General features: G+C 36.6%; 1 protein-coding gene across 1 annotated transcript in view; it reads right to left on the bottom strand.

The window, feature by feature from the left end:
* LOC111034290 (DNA N6-methyl adenine demethylase) overlaps positions 1–18203 on the bottom strand; it is a 44884-nt gene that overhangs the window by 12608 nt on the left and 14073 nt on the right. Inside the window, exon 3 of the mRNA XM_022315431.1 lies at positions 4331–4405. Coding sequence (XP_022171123.1) covers positions 4331–4405 — 75 coding nt within the window. The remainder of the gene's footprint in view (positions 1–4330; positions 4406–18203) is intronic.

Below are 18203 nucleotides of genomic sequence, written 5' to 3'. Positions count from 1 at the left end.
AAAAATAATTAGTCGTATGTAAGATTAGTCAATATACAACAATTATGGATTTATCTATTTTTCAAATAAAACAAAAATTATTACAATCTGTTTAGGATAATAGATTGGTACCTATGTGGCTATGTTATGTCGAAATCTATTGTAATATTTATATTAGCAATAGAAATATTCAGTGAATAGAAATTTACATAAAATCACAATGGTATATTGCGGGTGTAATGTATTGGTATACCTTATATTAAATCAGATATTGTAGTAGGTAAATAGATATAGATTTATAAAATATAATTACGTTAATAATTAAATTACGTACAGGTGGCGTTAACCTCCTTTATTTTTTAACCACAAACACCATTGACTTCAGCATTAAACTAATCGATTTTTGAAATAAATAGGTAAACACATATTACTAGTAATGCCATGGTACCTACTAGTGACACACTAAAAGGCATTTAATAATCAACCAAAATACAAACAAATTATCTTTTCACTATTGTCATAAACCATACTAAAATTTAAGGTTTCTAAAACTTAATAATTGGATTACGAAAATAACTTTTATAAGATATTTTAAAATCATTAATAATTGACAAACTCGAAATTATAATTTATAAATGTCATTAAAACACAATATAATGTATGGCTCTAGCTACAAATGAATACCTAGGTACATACATAATATTGAAATATATACTATATGGATTATAGACGAAACATTATCGTAATACGACCAATATAGTTCTTCTAACAGACTATTGTTGATAAAACCAAATAAATTCTAGTACCATAACGATGTATTTCTAGCCAAATGTTTGTGGCCGATACATTATGCCATCTTCTCTGTAAGGATACCGTTAACAGTTGTGACATCCTGTCGAAACAAGTATCGCCTAAAATATTATAACCTATAAGGCTATAGAAGCCGTCGAACGCAGCGAGTGAAAAAAAAAATATATACCAATATAATACTATAAACACGAAAGTGCAATGTTCCGAAATGTATCAAATAACCGGATGTACCAGTTTTCCGATACCCGAAAGTGACATTTTGTATAAAACCCATGGAATTTGACTCCATCAGAATAGTTTGAAAAAAAAACAATAATATCATATTATGTAGTACTCCTCTAATCGACTCATTTGTCAATCTCCAATCGTTGTTCACTATTCGATCATTTGAATTAATCAAACATGCGTCAATTATCTTTCGGATACCGACTATCGTTGTTTTTAATTCGACGACTAATATGGTCTAGGGTCAGTGTATTATGATATTATGTTTTAAATAAAACACGAAATTAATTGTTACAACTAGAACAAGTTTAACGTGGACGTGCGTAAAGGTTGCCGAATAAATTTAAAAACAAAATAAAAACGACAATAAATTTTACGAGTCAATAAAAATATTGCAGTTTTTGTAGTTAACAGCAATTAAGAAAGCATTCTATTCAACAAAAAAAAACATAAAATATCTGAACGTCTAATTCCTTTTAGCTATTTTGTTGTCGCGTAGATATTTGCTACCACATAAATTAAAACTTCAAATTGTACTAAGAAGTAAGTGTTGCAGAAAATTTGTCAAAATTTGACTTCCAATAAAACCAACATTCCGTTAAAATATCATCGCAGTCTCGTGAAATTATATATTGTATTATTGTACATAATAGAAGAATATATTTGTCTACTCTTTTCCTTTAGATTCTCCCAACGCCACGCGTCGTGCGTAAACACAAGACAACGTACTAAAATGTATGTTAGGTTGCGTATCGAACAAAAACGCGGCGTACTCATAAATGTTCGGTCGAAAAATCGATCGATAGAGCCCCAGCAGTGTTACCAATCAAATTTTTCGAAGCAATCAATGGACTTGCTACGCACGGGCCTACGACATAGTAATTATATTAATAAATTATCGCGTCTAGGTACGAGGGAAGATCGCTAAAGCGTATTTTATAGCGAAAAAAAATAATACAAACCCTAACGTCACACCTATTTCACGTACGCCACCGAATTATTCAATTACGTTATCGTGTACACAAAACGAGTGATTAGTTTTTTCGGGTGAGGGGTGCCCATCTACCCTCCGAGTCCGTCCTCAGCGGACGTTTGTACACGTAATGGAGTTTCGCGTGTGCCAGCGTAATTACCGCGAGGCAAAAACGTGTGTTCAGGGCAATTACTACAAATAAGAGGGTGGAACCAGCGGTCGGGATGAATACACATACAGTTCTCGCACCTCACCATCCGCCAGCCACCCCCACTCCTAATCAATCTAGGGGTGGCCAGGATATTGTGAAATAATAAATAACGCATGCGAAAGCCGCACCCGGACGTCGTCATCTGACGCAGACTGTACATACAATCGTAGACCGATCGATTCGCTGCGACACGATGAGTCTTCCTTGGCCAACCGCGACCAACCCTCCGATGGTTTCACGACGTTAGAGAATAAATTTAACATTGTCGGTAGAAGCTATTGGTACCATGGTAACCACGCGAGAGGGCATCCGTGTTTGCAGTGCTTTGTGTTCACCGGTCACCAGTTTATAATACGCGCTATATACTGACGGTACATAATAATGTATACACAAAATCTATTATTAATACATACATGTGTATACGTATATAGATAGCTAGGGGAACTTGTGAAGGCTTCGGCGGTGGTTGACAACCGCGAAACACATAATCTACCTGCATCGCACTGGGTCGGCGCGCTCGTCAAAACCGCTATGTGGTGACGACGGCGACGACACAGCAGCCACCCCTTTTTCGAAAAAGTCATAAACTGTCCTACCCCACGGAAACGACGACCGGTGAGGGGCGGGTTTTTCTGTCCCTATTGAAAACACCGGCGGCGGTAGCAGTGGATGCATATAGCGGCAGTGCAGGCGTAGTCGGTGGTGGTGCAGGCTGAAGCGGAGGCGACAACCACGACGACAACAACAAAGTGCCCTTTAACCCCCTCGCACGCAGCCAGCAACCATGGTGGAGAAGGATTTTGCCTAATAACCTCGTTTGTGTTATGTACGCAGACGAGTGTTGGCCCCCCCTCCGAAAATCCCGCGGGCCTTTGTACACACACCGGCCCGTCGGCGGAGAGACCTTAACCCTGAATGCCCGCCGACGTTTCGCCCCCGACCTAGATACAACATCTAAATCGTCAGTTCGTTTGCCCGTTTACCGCCGAAATGGCTTTGACGAAATGATGCAGCTGCGCGAACAACGACCATCCAATAGTCACAAAAAGAAATCGGCCCTTTAATTTATTTTTTATTCTCACATTTCACTCGATTTTTAAAGGACGTCATCTCCTCACAGTTGTAAAAGAAATACTGTCATAATATGCAATATCATAATAATATATTTAATTAATAAAATGCATTGTATCATTTTCAGATTTATAAATTTATACTTCAAAACGGATGTATTTCATTTTATTTCTTGAAATACAGTGCTGAATATGGAGACAAAGGAAAATGCTTATCATTTGAATAATGTGCATTGTAATTTGCAGTATAACATATCCATGGCCAAGCGTATTCTATTTGAGCCATTTTAAAAGATAAATTCAGCACGGGTATCGAAATCTACAGTCTTGGATCTGCTGCGCAGTACCTAATAATGTACCTACCTGCTACCTATTGCCTACACAGAGTGGGCCAGTAGGCCAGTGTGCCACTGTAATTTTCCGTCTACCCGCATCGGTTACAAGTTATTTTTTATGAGAATATACGCATGTACAACATACATTTAGATCAACGGTATAGTAGGTAAGTGTAATGTTATACGAAATTAACATCATGTATATTGTGTACATGTGCATACTACTCGAAAATCGATCGGAAAAGCTATACGTGTGTAGTTGTGTTACAGCTGACTCTTGGCAATGACACCACTAGAATAATACTATATTATACCTTTATGAGTATAAACCGACGATATTTCTATAATTGCATTATTGTTTTCTATTTCTATTTCTGTGCTACATTAGTCATTAAAAACCATCCCTGACATCTATAGTTACTACTCAATGCACTAGATGCCGGTACACGACCACCGACAGCAATAAATACTAAATATGCGGTTTTCGTTTGTTTTTAATATTGATATTTCGTTTTTTTTTTTAATAAGTTTAAATTTATTTAATTTTAATTACGATTTAAATACGTTTTTGTCTTATTTAGCTCAAACCATGGACAAAAAATCGGTATTCGAAGTATATATTATATCATATAATAGGAAATTGGGGATTAATCATTGAAAACCCCAAAGCACCATAAAAATGATAAATAAAAAATAAAAAACAAAACAAAATAAAAAATAAACATACCGCTCGGCTTCCTTTTCCACGCCCTCTTCTATTTTCCCCTCGAGGATAGGATTCGTTGGTCAGGTATAGGAGGTGCTGAAACAATATAGTTTAAAAATTTAAATAAACGAAAACAAAAATTAGTTTTAAAAATAAAACAAAATAAAACATAAATTATAGTAATGTATGGACTTTAGTTTGAGGCAGTTGTGCATTGAATAGGTAGGTGTAGGTTCCTATACTTCAAACACAAAACAAAATAAATAGGTACGGTCATAATCTATATAAATAATAATATATAATAAACTACTGACGTTCATTAGTCTGTATAATACTATCCACAGCTGGGAATGGGAATATTATTTTATTCGATCAATCTGCAATTGATTTAAATCAAAGACAATTTAATATTTTGTTTGTGAAGCTGATCAGAGGGAAGGTCTACCGTTTGACGGACGACGAGTCAATTATTAAATCGGGTGCACGCTGCGGCTGCACGGAACCAGTCGTAGCCGGTATAGGTATCCGAGTACAAATACATCTCGATGAAACTACCATATTATCACGAATTATTTTGTATATTTTAGAGTGGAAGTCACAAATAAAACAAATATATCATTGATCGTGGAGCCGCATTTATATATTTGCATTTAATAGTACTTATATAGGTATATTGCAACTCTCCGTGTTCACTTTATCGAGAAATTGAAAAAATATATATTTGAGTATAAGTATATGTTTTCAATAAGAATTAAAATTAATTCAACGTCAAAATAATTTTTATAACTCGTTCGTTCTATAATTGAATAGAAAATAAAAGTTCCATTTTTTCTCTTATTTATTTCTTCTGCCAGGTTATAAATTATAATAGTATACATTTATAGTATAGATAAATACATAATAGTACATCAGTGGGCTGTCGTTATCATTGTAAATGGGTTACTGAGGCGATCACGATGTAGAATAATATTCATCCATCTCTACCGCGTTTATAAAATATCAGTTTTTATTTATTACAATACCTAATATCATACGTGATTGCCATAAAATATCAAATATTCGCTTAACAGCATATGTGTAATGTACTGTACATACTGTATGTATATTATATAATATAATAAAATGTGTGTCAAATAGATATATATACATATCATTGTGAGTTAAATCAACATATCGCGTAAGCCCCGTACCGTTGCCGGACGGCAGACGGAAACCCAAAACGAGTGCACATGATATATATTTACTGGATTTATTATTGTTAAGTGTACAAAGTGTATTATATTTATATACCTACCTATCGTATGATCAAAATAGGTAAATATATTGTATAGGCGATGCTGTGCGTTTAGCCCACCCGTGTATATTGCGTCCAATCGTTGCGTCGTTGGGGTGCGCGAAAGTGCAACTCTCGCGCACACGCACCGCACAAGACCGTGTACAATCTAATTTTGGACCGTTTTTCACGTGTCCTGTGCAGGCAGCAGACGACGTCTATATACCATGTATATTATATTGCGTTACGGTAAGGTCATCGAGCGTCTACTGCCGTCGTCGTCGCATATGTCAGTCTAGATCGCGTAATATGTATATACACGACTGTACATACGTAATGTTGTGCATATATATATAATAAAATGTATATAATTTATCATACGTGTTTTATATTATATATTTATTATATACATGTACGCGCATATATATATAGGTATACGCACGGGTTTACGTACATCGTGTGTAATATATGTGTATGTAATAATATATGTGCAGTGTATATATTGACATCTGGCACCCATCTGCCGCGCGATAATATAATTATTGTACTATATACATTCACGACCAGCGCGCGTAAATATATGACTCGACTGAACCCGCCTTATGCCGGCTGGAGTAATAGTTTAGTAGTAAATACCAAATAGTAACAGTAATTAGAGTAGGATAGTAGTAATATTGATATCAGCAGAAGTAGTAGTAGTAGTAGTAGTAATAGTAGTAGTAGTAATAGTAGTAGTAGTAGTAGTAGTAAAACACGAACACACGGCACGATAAACTATCATATGACGCAGTTTCTTACGGGGCATGGCTGCTTCCAGAGCTACCTTCTACCCAGATCTACACTGGTGGAGAGCCCAGAATGTCTATCTTGTGGAGCCCTGGAAGACGACGTAGAACATACGTTCTTCAGATGTGGGCGATGGTCTAGAAGACTCACGGAACTCGAGGCTATTGTAGGAGAGGGCGTCACACCAGAGTCAATCATACCCATCATGCTTAATAGTCGGGAGAATTGGGAAGCAGTTGAACGGTACGTCAAGAAAATTCTATGCATCAAGGAGGAGGAGGAGTCCCAGAGATACGCCAATAGACCATAGTTCGTGACTACAAAGGCGGCGGGCTGGCTAGCCGGCCTGAGAAAAGGATAAGCTACGACCAGGAAATTAAAATCATCTATGTATATGTTATGGCAAATGTTTAGTATAATTCACCTGTATGTAAAGTCTGTAATGTATATATTGAGCTAATAACTGTAGTATTATTGTAAATCACGTTAAGCATGCTGTAATGTAAAATTGTAATTTAAGCTAATAAACGATGGCGGACCGGCGGGAATGCAAAGCATAGGCAGTTCTCCCCCGGTTCGACGATACCAAGATAANAATTTAAGCTAATAAACGATGGCGGACCGGCGGGAATGCAAAGCATAGGCAGTTCTCCCCCGGTTCGACGATACCAAGATAAAAAAAAAAAAAAAAAAAAAAAGTAGTAGTAGTAGTAGTATAGTAGTAGTAGTAGTAATAGTAGTAGTAGAAGTAGTAGTAGTTGAGTGATGAAGGACACGAGTACAGGAGGAAAATAATCGTTTATTATTCGCGTGCGGGTTGCAGTCGATTTCTTTGGAATAAACCCCTCTGTACGTATACGTACTTGAGCGCGATCTAAGTAATAGAACATATACATAACGTCGTCTCACCGAATGCGACACCGTTATAGTATTTTATAATGTAACCTAAATGTGTAAATATATGTATGGTTTGTTGCAATGCCTTTAAAAACTACACTCTGTTTTGTACTTTCATTCAAATCGGAGACCTTTAGCAGGTTATGTACGTAATACGCATTTATCTCCGCCAAATCGTGATTTTCAGATTTATTCCCTTATTCCGTATTCGGCATCAGTAGGTAATTGCTAAAAAAAAATGTCAATAGTCTATAGGTACTACGCATAAAATATTTACCTAACTTGATTCCTAGACTTACCATATCAAGTTATATATTATACCCAAGTGAAATACCAAAGGTAATTTACAAACATTGAAAGTCGACGAGAACCTATGTATATAAATGTTGTGAAAAATATAGTTGTGAATCCATAATTATATACATAATATAAACGTTCACTACAAATCACACTATACCCACAATATTCCACTGGATCCCGATGTTGACCGGCAAAATATAATTACGACGGTGGCGTTGTTTCTCAAGTTCAAATTCATATTCACGTACATAGTAGTGGCCGTGACTCATCCTACCCTAGCGCCGAAAACGCGGTGCGTAGACGAATGCAAACGGCAAAACACCGCCTGAACATCACGGGGACGTGCGCGCGCATACGTACACCCGACGAATAAAATGCTCGTATTTATATATATATATGCTGTACATCAACCCCTAGCTGTGCGCTTGTGTACGAAAAAATAAATAAATATATGTATATCGAATCTAGTGCCGCCGGAACGGTTTACGGCGAAAATGTTGTGCATGCAAACTACAAGCGCGCGGAAGCAGTCTATTCGCACGGGCCGGTGACTCGAGAAATTCGTTTTTGCGCGTCATCGAAAACGCATACTTCAACATTTTAATAATTATTATACTATTATTAATACAAAATCATATTTAGTATAATAATCCAATATTTACGAAAACACATTATGATCATTTTCGGTGTATTATATAGGTTTATTGATCTGATCCAATCTCACGGCGCGATGGCACTAATAGTGCCGCACTATATAATATAGTCTCACAAACGATAAAATAATATAAGCTAGAAAATAGATATGGATATCAGACATAAATTTACTTTCGTTATGGATATTATATTATTATAATTATTGTCGTCGCGAGTACACTATAATACGGCTACACTGACATCAACATATTATAGCATATAATAATTAACAATAATATGGGACGAAAAAAAAACTTTTTAAACGAATTAAGCGGGTCCGTAAATTAGAACTCAATTATTGCAAAGCACATGATGCAGTATATTATTATATGTATGTTTTGCTACCAGCGCTACGTAGTATTATTTTATTGAACGGGTGAACGAGTAACGAAAACAACGACGTCAGACGAGCAAAATAAATATCAGAAAATAAACGAAAACAAAATGCAGAGATTGAACATCAAAGAACTGCTTATAAATATATATTATCGAGCGCGCATCACATGCAACTCCGCTCGGCAGTAAACTCGGAAATGCGCTCGCCGCCGTTTGACGTCGGAACCTTCAAACTCTGGGGCAAGCTATATTTATTATAAAATACTAAAATATTATAGTGCAAGAAAAACGGTTGTAAGATAAATCTATGTGATAATGATAGGTACAGGGTCGTTTCGTTCGGCTACTTGAGTCGGCGGTCAGTGGCGGACAGTGCATCTACTAATCAATTATTCGAAATTAATGTAGTAAACATGGCGATTGGGAAATTGTGCATCTCAAAATTTAAAAAAAATTATTGACCCTCGAATCGCTTGAAAACCTCGAAAATCAATTCAAAACGGACTTTTTATCGCCGCAGCAGATCGCTGTGCATGAGGATATGAAATATAACTATCGAGCTTTGAGAAAAACAAGCGACCGCCGCCGGAGGATCGTCTGTCCAGTGATATTATCGCCTGGAGAAATTGATCGCGCGGCGGCGTCGTCGACGTGAAGGCGAGAGAAGTAGAGAACGCATCGGCGGGGCGTCGCGAAGGGGACGAGAAGTGGCGGCAGCGGCGATGAATCACACGCACGCGGCTTTGAAGGTTGGCGGGTGGTGGGTGGCCGGGGGACTGGCAAGCGGGGGTCGGCCGACACGCACAAAATCAATACTTTATTCACACGCACAAGCGGGGACTACGCGCGCCGCACCCACGTGGTGTCCGCCCAGCGACGACGGCGACCGCGGCGGCGGTACCACGTGCGATCCGCCCGATCGCGCCGGCGTTCGAGCGCGGCTGTCCGAGTGAACTTGAAAACGCAACGGCGGCGGCCGTTGTGGACGAGCGGTCGGATGCGCCAGCGCGAGCGCGCGCGCGATACGCACGTTGCTGCCGGATGCGGAAACGGGGAAAAATATATACAAACGCCCGTCGCGGGGTTCTTACCCTTTAACCTTAGCGTGCGATTGTTTACTACGACGGTACGCGCGCGTAAACGACGCTCTTTGACGACCGCGATCTCGTGTATGGTTTAAGTGCTACGTACTCTTCTGTTTCCCGCCCAAAAATAAAACTTTCATGTTGCACAGTCTGATGCTCGAACCCCAAGCGTTTAATACTATTGTTTTAGTAAGTACGTATAGGTTGGAAAGTATTATAATAGGCGTTTAGGTAATATATTTTATCATTGCTCCACGGCCTATCGGCTAAAATCAAAGTATAGTTAATATGGTTAAACAGATCCCCCCCCGGGTCGACCGTTCAAAATTAATAAAAGGTAGGTATAGGTGTTAGGATATTACTTTAGAAAGTTCAAACGTTCAGCGACGTGTTTAAAAACTGTGGGATAATTATTACAAAAAGAAAACCATTTGTTTCGTAAAATATTGATAAATAATAGTCGACAATAAATTATTACGAACACGTAAAGATGATACGGGTTGTGTTATAGCTCGATTATGTAGTTATTTATTTATTTTTTACATGTTTTCACAGTGTGTCAAACTCGAAATCAGTAATAATATTGTAGTAATGCTTATTAAAATGTTCACTCTTATAACTTTATATAACATAATAAATGTCATACAATAACATAGGTACTATAAAACTACACTATAGATTGAGTCAAATTTGAATGGCTAAAAATGAAAAAAAGTCTGTAATTAGAATATTATATAATGTAATCGAGTAATAAAACTACTAAAATTCCATATTAAAAAAGACAAACATTGAATTCATGCCTTGATTATTATTTATGATCAATAAAAAATACAATAAATATTTGTATTATTACAATTTCTTATAATCGTACTTAAAAGTTAAAGCCTTTAAAACGGATTGATCGCGATTGTTAAATTTGTATACGATCGGTGAAATATTTAAAGTGAAAGAAACAAATCATACGAGTTTGTATTAGTGCCAATATATATATATATATATATATATAGTAAACAGCGAACGAAATAAATATTATATGATATTCAGTGATTGAATATTTTTCCATAAAAGTTTAATAATATGTTGAGATTACATTTTCACTTTATGACCAAAAATACGCGCTGCAGGGTAGTATTTGTATGGAACATTTAACATTTACGTGTTTAGCCGCGAATGCTCATCGGAGGGGAAAAATCAATTTAGGTACACCCTTAAACTTATATATTCTTCTACTATAAGTCATGCATGTATACTATATACACTATATACTCTATAGGTATATTATATTACATAAATACATAATATAAACTGCTAAAGTGTAAAGTGTGTATGGTGTTATACTGTTATTGAAGTTTTCATCATTGACGTACTTATACATATTATTATATGGGTGTGAGTGCAAGTGTGTTCTCCCTTATATTCGCTATGGCCATTCGCCCGTGGAGATGACGTCATATTTTGTACGTCAATTTGTATGCAATACACATCATAATATAATAACGTTTTAAAACATCGCAATAGAACGTAATTACTAATCATTATATTATAATATTGTTATTGCCAATCGAACGGTAGATATAAAGAGAACGCGTATATTGAACATGGTATTAGTTGGTACATATTTTAATAATATATTCTATAAATACGTATCACAGGTTAGAATCAGACAAGGCGACGAGACATCTGCTCTTTATATACACATATTTTTGTAAAAATCGAATTTGCCAAATTTCGGTTAAAAATGGCGGGAAACATTTTCAACGGCAGTAAAATTGAATTACTTACGCTGGACCGATGCAAGCTGAGTGCAAATAGATATTTTACGTGTACAAATGTATGTGAAAAGAGAGAGAGAGATAAAATGTGAAAAAGAGAATACGATCGACAGAGATGGAATAGTGTGTGTCTGTGTGAGAGTGTAAAAGACAGACAGAGAGAGAGAGAGAGAGAGAGGGAGATAGATGAGTGAAAGAGAGAGAACAAAAATGAATTATTGTCAGACGCATCAGCGGCGACACACACGAATATATGCAGCTGTTCATCATCGTTTTTACTGAGGGCCACCTGGCCACCGTTTTCGATGTATCCGCTGCCGTTACAAGTATTATAGGCACCTCTAAGGTCTATATGGTTTTATTATTATATATATATATTTTTTTCCATCATGTAATTTTATACACACCGTCCTCGCTTAGTTAGCCCAACGGTTTTTTCCGCATTTGTTTTGTTTGCATGTACTGCAGTATATATCTATATATATGTGAATATAATAGGTATATACAATACTAACACACCTTTTCCTTCCGTACTTATACGCATTATAAAAAATACCGTTATCACCGCGGATTTATCCTCCAAAGATCGTTTCTGGATGCAACGGCTCGACGGCGATGTCAGTTCGATTAATTTATTATTATTATATACTATACAAAACCTATTCACCTAAATGCCTCGTAAAATCTCAAAATACTCGTAGTTAACCGAATTGCTTTTGCTCTTTTTAGGATGGTAATTTTTCTAAGCTCGAGCAAGAGGTATGCAATTATGAATGTCACACGTTTTTTTTTTAGGGTGCACTGTACTTATACGCCTTTACAGCTCTACGTATCGAGGGGGTTGAACGATTATCAATTGTTTACCCCTTATCGGTGGGTCGAGCATAATATTATATACGAATTACTGACTTTTGATTTCAAGTGTCAACCCTAACGCGAGTTTTCGATTAGGAAATAATACGACGAATGAGGGGGTGATTATTGTATACATATTATTATATACACGCATGTAGTGTCCTATTTAAATATTTGAGACAATTTATTGCTTGTATATAAATCTAATTTTTAAAACTCATTACAAATTTAAATTAAATATTTTAATCACATGTTCTTTAATCGGATATATACCCAACAAAGTTTCAAAACTATGAATAATATACAGCGCATTACAATCAGTTTGATTTAGTTCATGATGTCATTTTAAAATATACTATCATACTATTTATACATTTTTAGGTTCCACCGGTGATATTTCCCTAAAAATGTCATACTAGTGGAAGTATAAAAAATACCACTCGTTAGGGAATTTTACAAGCAAATGAAACATCCGGTACGTAACATTACTACGTCCTTAGCCTCTGGCGCCATATTTACGCAACTGAATATTTGCTGCCTCCTATTATGCATTTGTGATTTAAAATGTAAATACTTTTTGACACAGCATTTCGTTATCAAACAATTTTTGACTAAATATAACCGTGAATCATTTTCCGAGTCATTGCACGGTTTACTACCTTATGGCTGCTGATTTTGAAACCCATACTATGATAATTCATTATAGAACTTGTTATTTAAAAAAAAGTGTAGAGGCAAATAATTATTATTCATTACGAAAAAAGGGACAATGATTTTAGACCGTTAAGATTCTCTACCTATCTCGCAGTGCAATGTAATACACACGACCCTTCTTTTGTGAAGTCAAAATTAAAAATTCCAGTACATATAACATTCATCTCGATATATTATGTGGGTAAGTGGGTTTCTTTGATCGAAAAAAATAAATAAATAAAGAAGAAGAGTACAAAAACCAGTGTGCGAGTGCATCATTAGCATAAAGTGGCGAATTGGTGAGAAAACAACTACCCACGATTTAACTTCTCTCTCACTCGCTCTATTTTTCCGAAGTACGTTTCTAAAAGGGGTTGAATAATTTTTTACAAGCATATTCCATTCATCTTATTGTTATAATTTATTTCGGCCTCTAGGCGACATAATGATACGCGTCATGTGATAACTGGTTTTTCACATACTATGTGCTTGTGTGTGTGTGTTTATAATATAATATTTTTTCTTTTAGTTCACATAGTCATCGAACGACTCGAAATGTAGTCCAACTAGTTTATGAATATGTTTATATGTTTATACAAATTATACGAAGCGGCTTCAACTCTTACGTGATCGGGAAAATTCACAGTCTTCGTTTTTAAGTATAGAACATGAAATCAAAAGTGGTGTACAAGTAATTTTTTGGGCGTAAGCTTATATATTAACTATACAATTTATCACATACATACAATATTATATAAGTATTCATACAGATACTTTTAGATAATAGTATGTACAGCGTTAGACACATGAGATGGAAACCTAATACGGGCGGGCGCCGCCTACACGCAATGAGGTACATCCTTTTTCCTGTTTGCGTCTATTTTTCGAAACACAGTGCTGCCTTTTTCTGGAGTTTGAATACCCAAAAAAGGTTGGTAATTTCAACTTAAGGAAATGTTGTTATTTTTGTAATCAAACGTTCCCACAAAATATAATGTTATAAAGGTACTATAGGTGCCAAAATATATAAAACCTGTAGTATTATTTACAAAAATACCTATATAAATAATAAGACTCTTGAATCCAACAAATAACATGAATAGGTACTGTATGATGAAGTCGCATACTGACATTAAATGAAAAATAATAATGATTTGCAACGTCATAATTAATAATAAAATATAATGTTTAGCTATAGAGCTATAGGCAATAGCTAGAATGATAGTTACCTATTATACATTGTAAGTACATAATTTACATTATCAAGAGTCAACTTATTTCAACAAAAAATTTAAAGATAATGACTGTCGAAATATAAAAAATTAATGAAAAGTGTCTGTATAAATAATTGCTGAAGTCAAAAAATAATAATAATTCCGAAAAAACGAATTCAAAAGTTATGCGCATATATTATACATCTACCGACTACCCCTAACCTCTACTCCAGTACCCCACATTTATAAAATATTTAGAATAATTTTAAAAGTCCGGGTGAAAAGGTCTAACAACAATAATATACGTTTCGCTAAAACTAGTTTTTGTGAGAGAATGACGTCAACATAAAGAATGTATAGTAATACGATAAATGTACGTTGTAATATATTAGTAATATAGGAACGAGTTTCTCAAAAGTCTCTATCGGTCGACGTGGGGATGGGAATTTTAATATCTCGGAATGCGTTTCTCAACAAATACAATGTTGTGGTATATGTACTATATATAAAATAATATATATACAAAAAAAATGTCTATATAGACATAATAATATTACCTATAATACCTACATTAAACAAACTGTACGTAAAGTCGTCGTCGTCGTCGTCGCTATTTACAGTACACGGTTCCGAATGTTCCGATAAGCGTTTATCTTTTTCTCCGTGTGTTTGACTTGTGTCTACCACGACTATCGCGTCTACTAACTACACTGCACTCGCGTTTGGGAAAATCATTACGATATCATTATACTTACGAACAGTACAGCTGTGGTGCCTACACATACATTATACGACACAACAAAGTCTTTGCCACCATTTAAGTCTCCGTCGATACACACCGGATACATACAAACGAAACTTCACTGATATTTAAACCTAGAGTTTGTCGTCTCGCCTAATTTAATGGAGAACACTCTGCAATGTATAATATTCTCCGATATGAACGAGTGGACGGCACCTATGTCGTTAAAAACAGACGATTCGAGTTCAAAAAAACATAATATTCGCGAAGCTCTTGAATCGTATATCCATCATTGCTTTGATTGTGTGCAGATAACGTATTGGACAGTTATTGATTTTCAACATGGCGGGAAAATAAATCTACGAATAAAAAATTTAGTCGCTTGGGAACACAGTGTGTATTTTATATTATATACGTTTTTTATAAACGAATTATATCGTCTATATATGCGTTATAGAACAATATACAGTATAATATATTTCCATTGAAACGCGCGTGCGTGCGTTCGTGTGTGTGTGTGTGTATGTTCATGACAAATAGGCTTCGGATGAATCATGTTAATGCGTATTATTTTATATATGTACGTATATCATAATATTATATATGTGTACATGGACGGGCGCGTGTGTACGTGTGATTGGAAAAGGGACGCAGGAGGGATGCGCGATATATATACGTATAGAGCTATATAAACGGCCGCAGTTTATATCGATCCAGTTTCCCCCCTACCCCCCGAGCAACCCCCGGACCCCTCCAGATACATATATTATATAAAGTCGTTCCGCGCGCACACACTCGCCCTGTATATACATATATTATATTATACTATGCTTTAAATATATATATATATATATGTATATTTATAATATACATAGGTACTGCTCTATATTATAATAATAATAATACGTGTGCGGAATATAGTTTTTTTCCTTCCAACAGCCGCGCATTCCGTGATGACGGTTTCGCGCCCGAGCCTCTAACGAACTCTAATTGAACCGCCTGCACTGCACCGTTCCCAGGTTCCCGCGAATGAATTTGATTTGTTTTTTATTTTTATTATTATTATTTTGTCGCTTTTAATGCGGAGCCTACGATGTTCTTGACCTCAATTGCGTCCATAAATAAATCAGACTGAATAATAATCATCCGCGACTAAAAAAACTACCGTCCGATTATATTATTAGCGTAGGAAAATTGTTTAACAGTCCGACGAAACAATATTAAAATATTTAATATGTTACAGTATATTACATAATATAGTCGGTGAAAAAATAAAAACTATTTATAAGTTGCAGTCTAACACGAGAAAAAACAGACATTTAAAAGCCATCAGGTGATACAATATATTATAAATCATAATATAATATTGCACATTTTTCCGCGGATTGAGTAGTACCAAAATAAATGAGTACAACTCTTTAGTGAATTTGCAAATCACATACTAAGGGTCTACGCCAATCAAACTGTTTCATATTGTATTTATGTTAATAAAGATTATATTAAGGGTATAGAAGCGTTAATTGATGAATTTTTGAAAACAACTCTTTGGCACGTACCTTGGGCATGTTCGACATAAAAAAAAAACATTTTTATTTAGAACTGTTGTATAATTGTCTGAATTGAATAAAACACAATGTTATATTGCATTGTAAAATTATTGAATATCGCTATACGAATCGCAATGAAATCCCAATGACGGTAATCGATCAGATAGAGGTGTATATAGATTGCCAATATGTATCTTGCATTCTTGCACAACATATTATGTATTATTACGAGTGGAGAATGATAATATTATAAAAATATTTTAATAACTACCTATACGAAAACGTTGATATAAGTATTATAATTCTGCAGCGAAGTTTTTTAAGTTTTTAACCTACACGTGTGGTGATCTTGTTTTTTTTTTCGTTTTCGTCGTGACACATAATATTCGAATAATATATTATTATTATCATAATAACGTCGCACACGGCGAATTTTCCACCCGAAAGCCCTTCAAATTCAGACACACCGCAAACCCACCGCGACGTCGGTTTCGTATGTACCCAAATATGCCTACCAATATATGCACATAAATATATATATACATATACAAGTATATAATGTACGCGATGAAGTTTCCAAACCGAAAACCGGTACTCGCACGGCCGTTTATTCAGGATCTTATTGTCGCACATACACACAGCGTACGTCGGAAATCCGGCAACCAGGCGGCGGTGGTGTTAAGTTACGGCATATAATAATATTATATACTCTGCATGCGTGTGCGTGTGTGTACGTGTTTGTACGTGTGTGTGTGTATGTGAAATACGAAAAGTTGTGTGCGTGCGTGTGCCGCGTGTTGGTTAAAGAGACATTTTGAAAAGGATCGACAACATGGCCGCCGCCGCGCCGCTGTATACACCGACAGCTGTTCTTACGCACACCGCCCTTTTGTGTGTGCGCGCGCGCGTGTGTGTGTGTGTGTGTGTGTGTGTGTGTACGCGAGCACTCGCGTATATTTGTACGTGTGTGAGTGAGTGTGTGAGCGACCGAGTTGTGTGTGCCGTGTACGCCGCGTGTGCATTATGTTGTTGTGTTGTACCCTGCGGGCCAGGGCTGCTCAGAGCGGGCGGCGCGGCGTGGCCGGCGGTGCATGCAGTCGCCGCGCGAAACGGCCGGCGCCTAGCCCAACCGTTTGCTGCTCGCGGAGAGACCGGCCGAAACGAAACGCGCGCCCGACGTCCCGGTAAACGGTTCTTGACGGCCGGTTGCCGCGAGCGCGCGCATTTTAGACACCCTTGGACAGCCGCGGATCCCTGGGCGACAGCTGCCGTCGCCGCCGTTTTGTACCGGTGGTGGCGGTGTGCCCCCGCCGGCCGCCCTCCGCCGCGTGGTATTTCACCGGTGCGCGCGTATTATACACGGCGACACCGCCGATGCGTGCGTGCGTGAGTGCGTGCGTGCTCGCGGACGTACGACGTGCCGTTTCGGTAAGCCATTCGATTATATCATAATAATATATTATACACGAATAATAATAATACATATATTATAATAAACTTGTGACGAAAACAAATAATATTACGCGCACACGAAATACATCGCGTATATTTTGTTGTGTTCAATAAACATAAGAAAAATTTAGTGGCCCCACGAATAACGGGGGAAACGTGTATATTATCAATTATACTATATTATTATAGATAGCCAGAGACAGCCGTCGTCATAGTGGTTGTCATCGTCCTTGGACAAGGACGCCGATC

Source organism: Myzus persicae, unplaced genomic scaffold (genome assembly GCF_001856785.1).
Source record: "Myzus persicae strain clone G006 unplaced genomic scaffold, MPER_G0061.0, whole genome shotgun sequence".
Lineage (NCBI taxonomy): Eukaryota > Metazoa > Arthropoda > Insecta > Hemiptera > Aphididae > Myzus > Myzus persicae.
The sequence above is the reverse complement of the archived record's forward strand: the minus strand, read 5'-3'. Positions and strand labels throughout refer to the sequence as shown.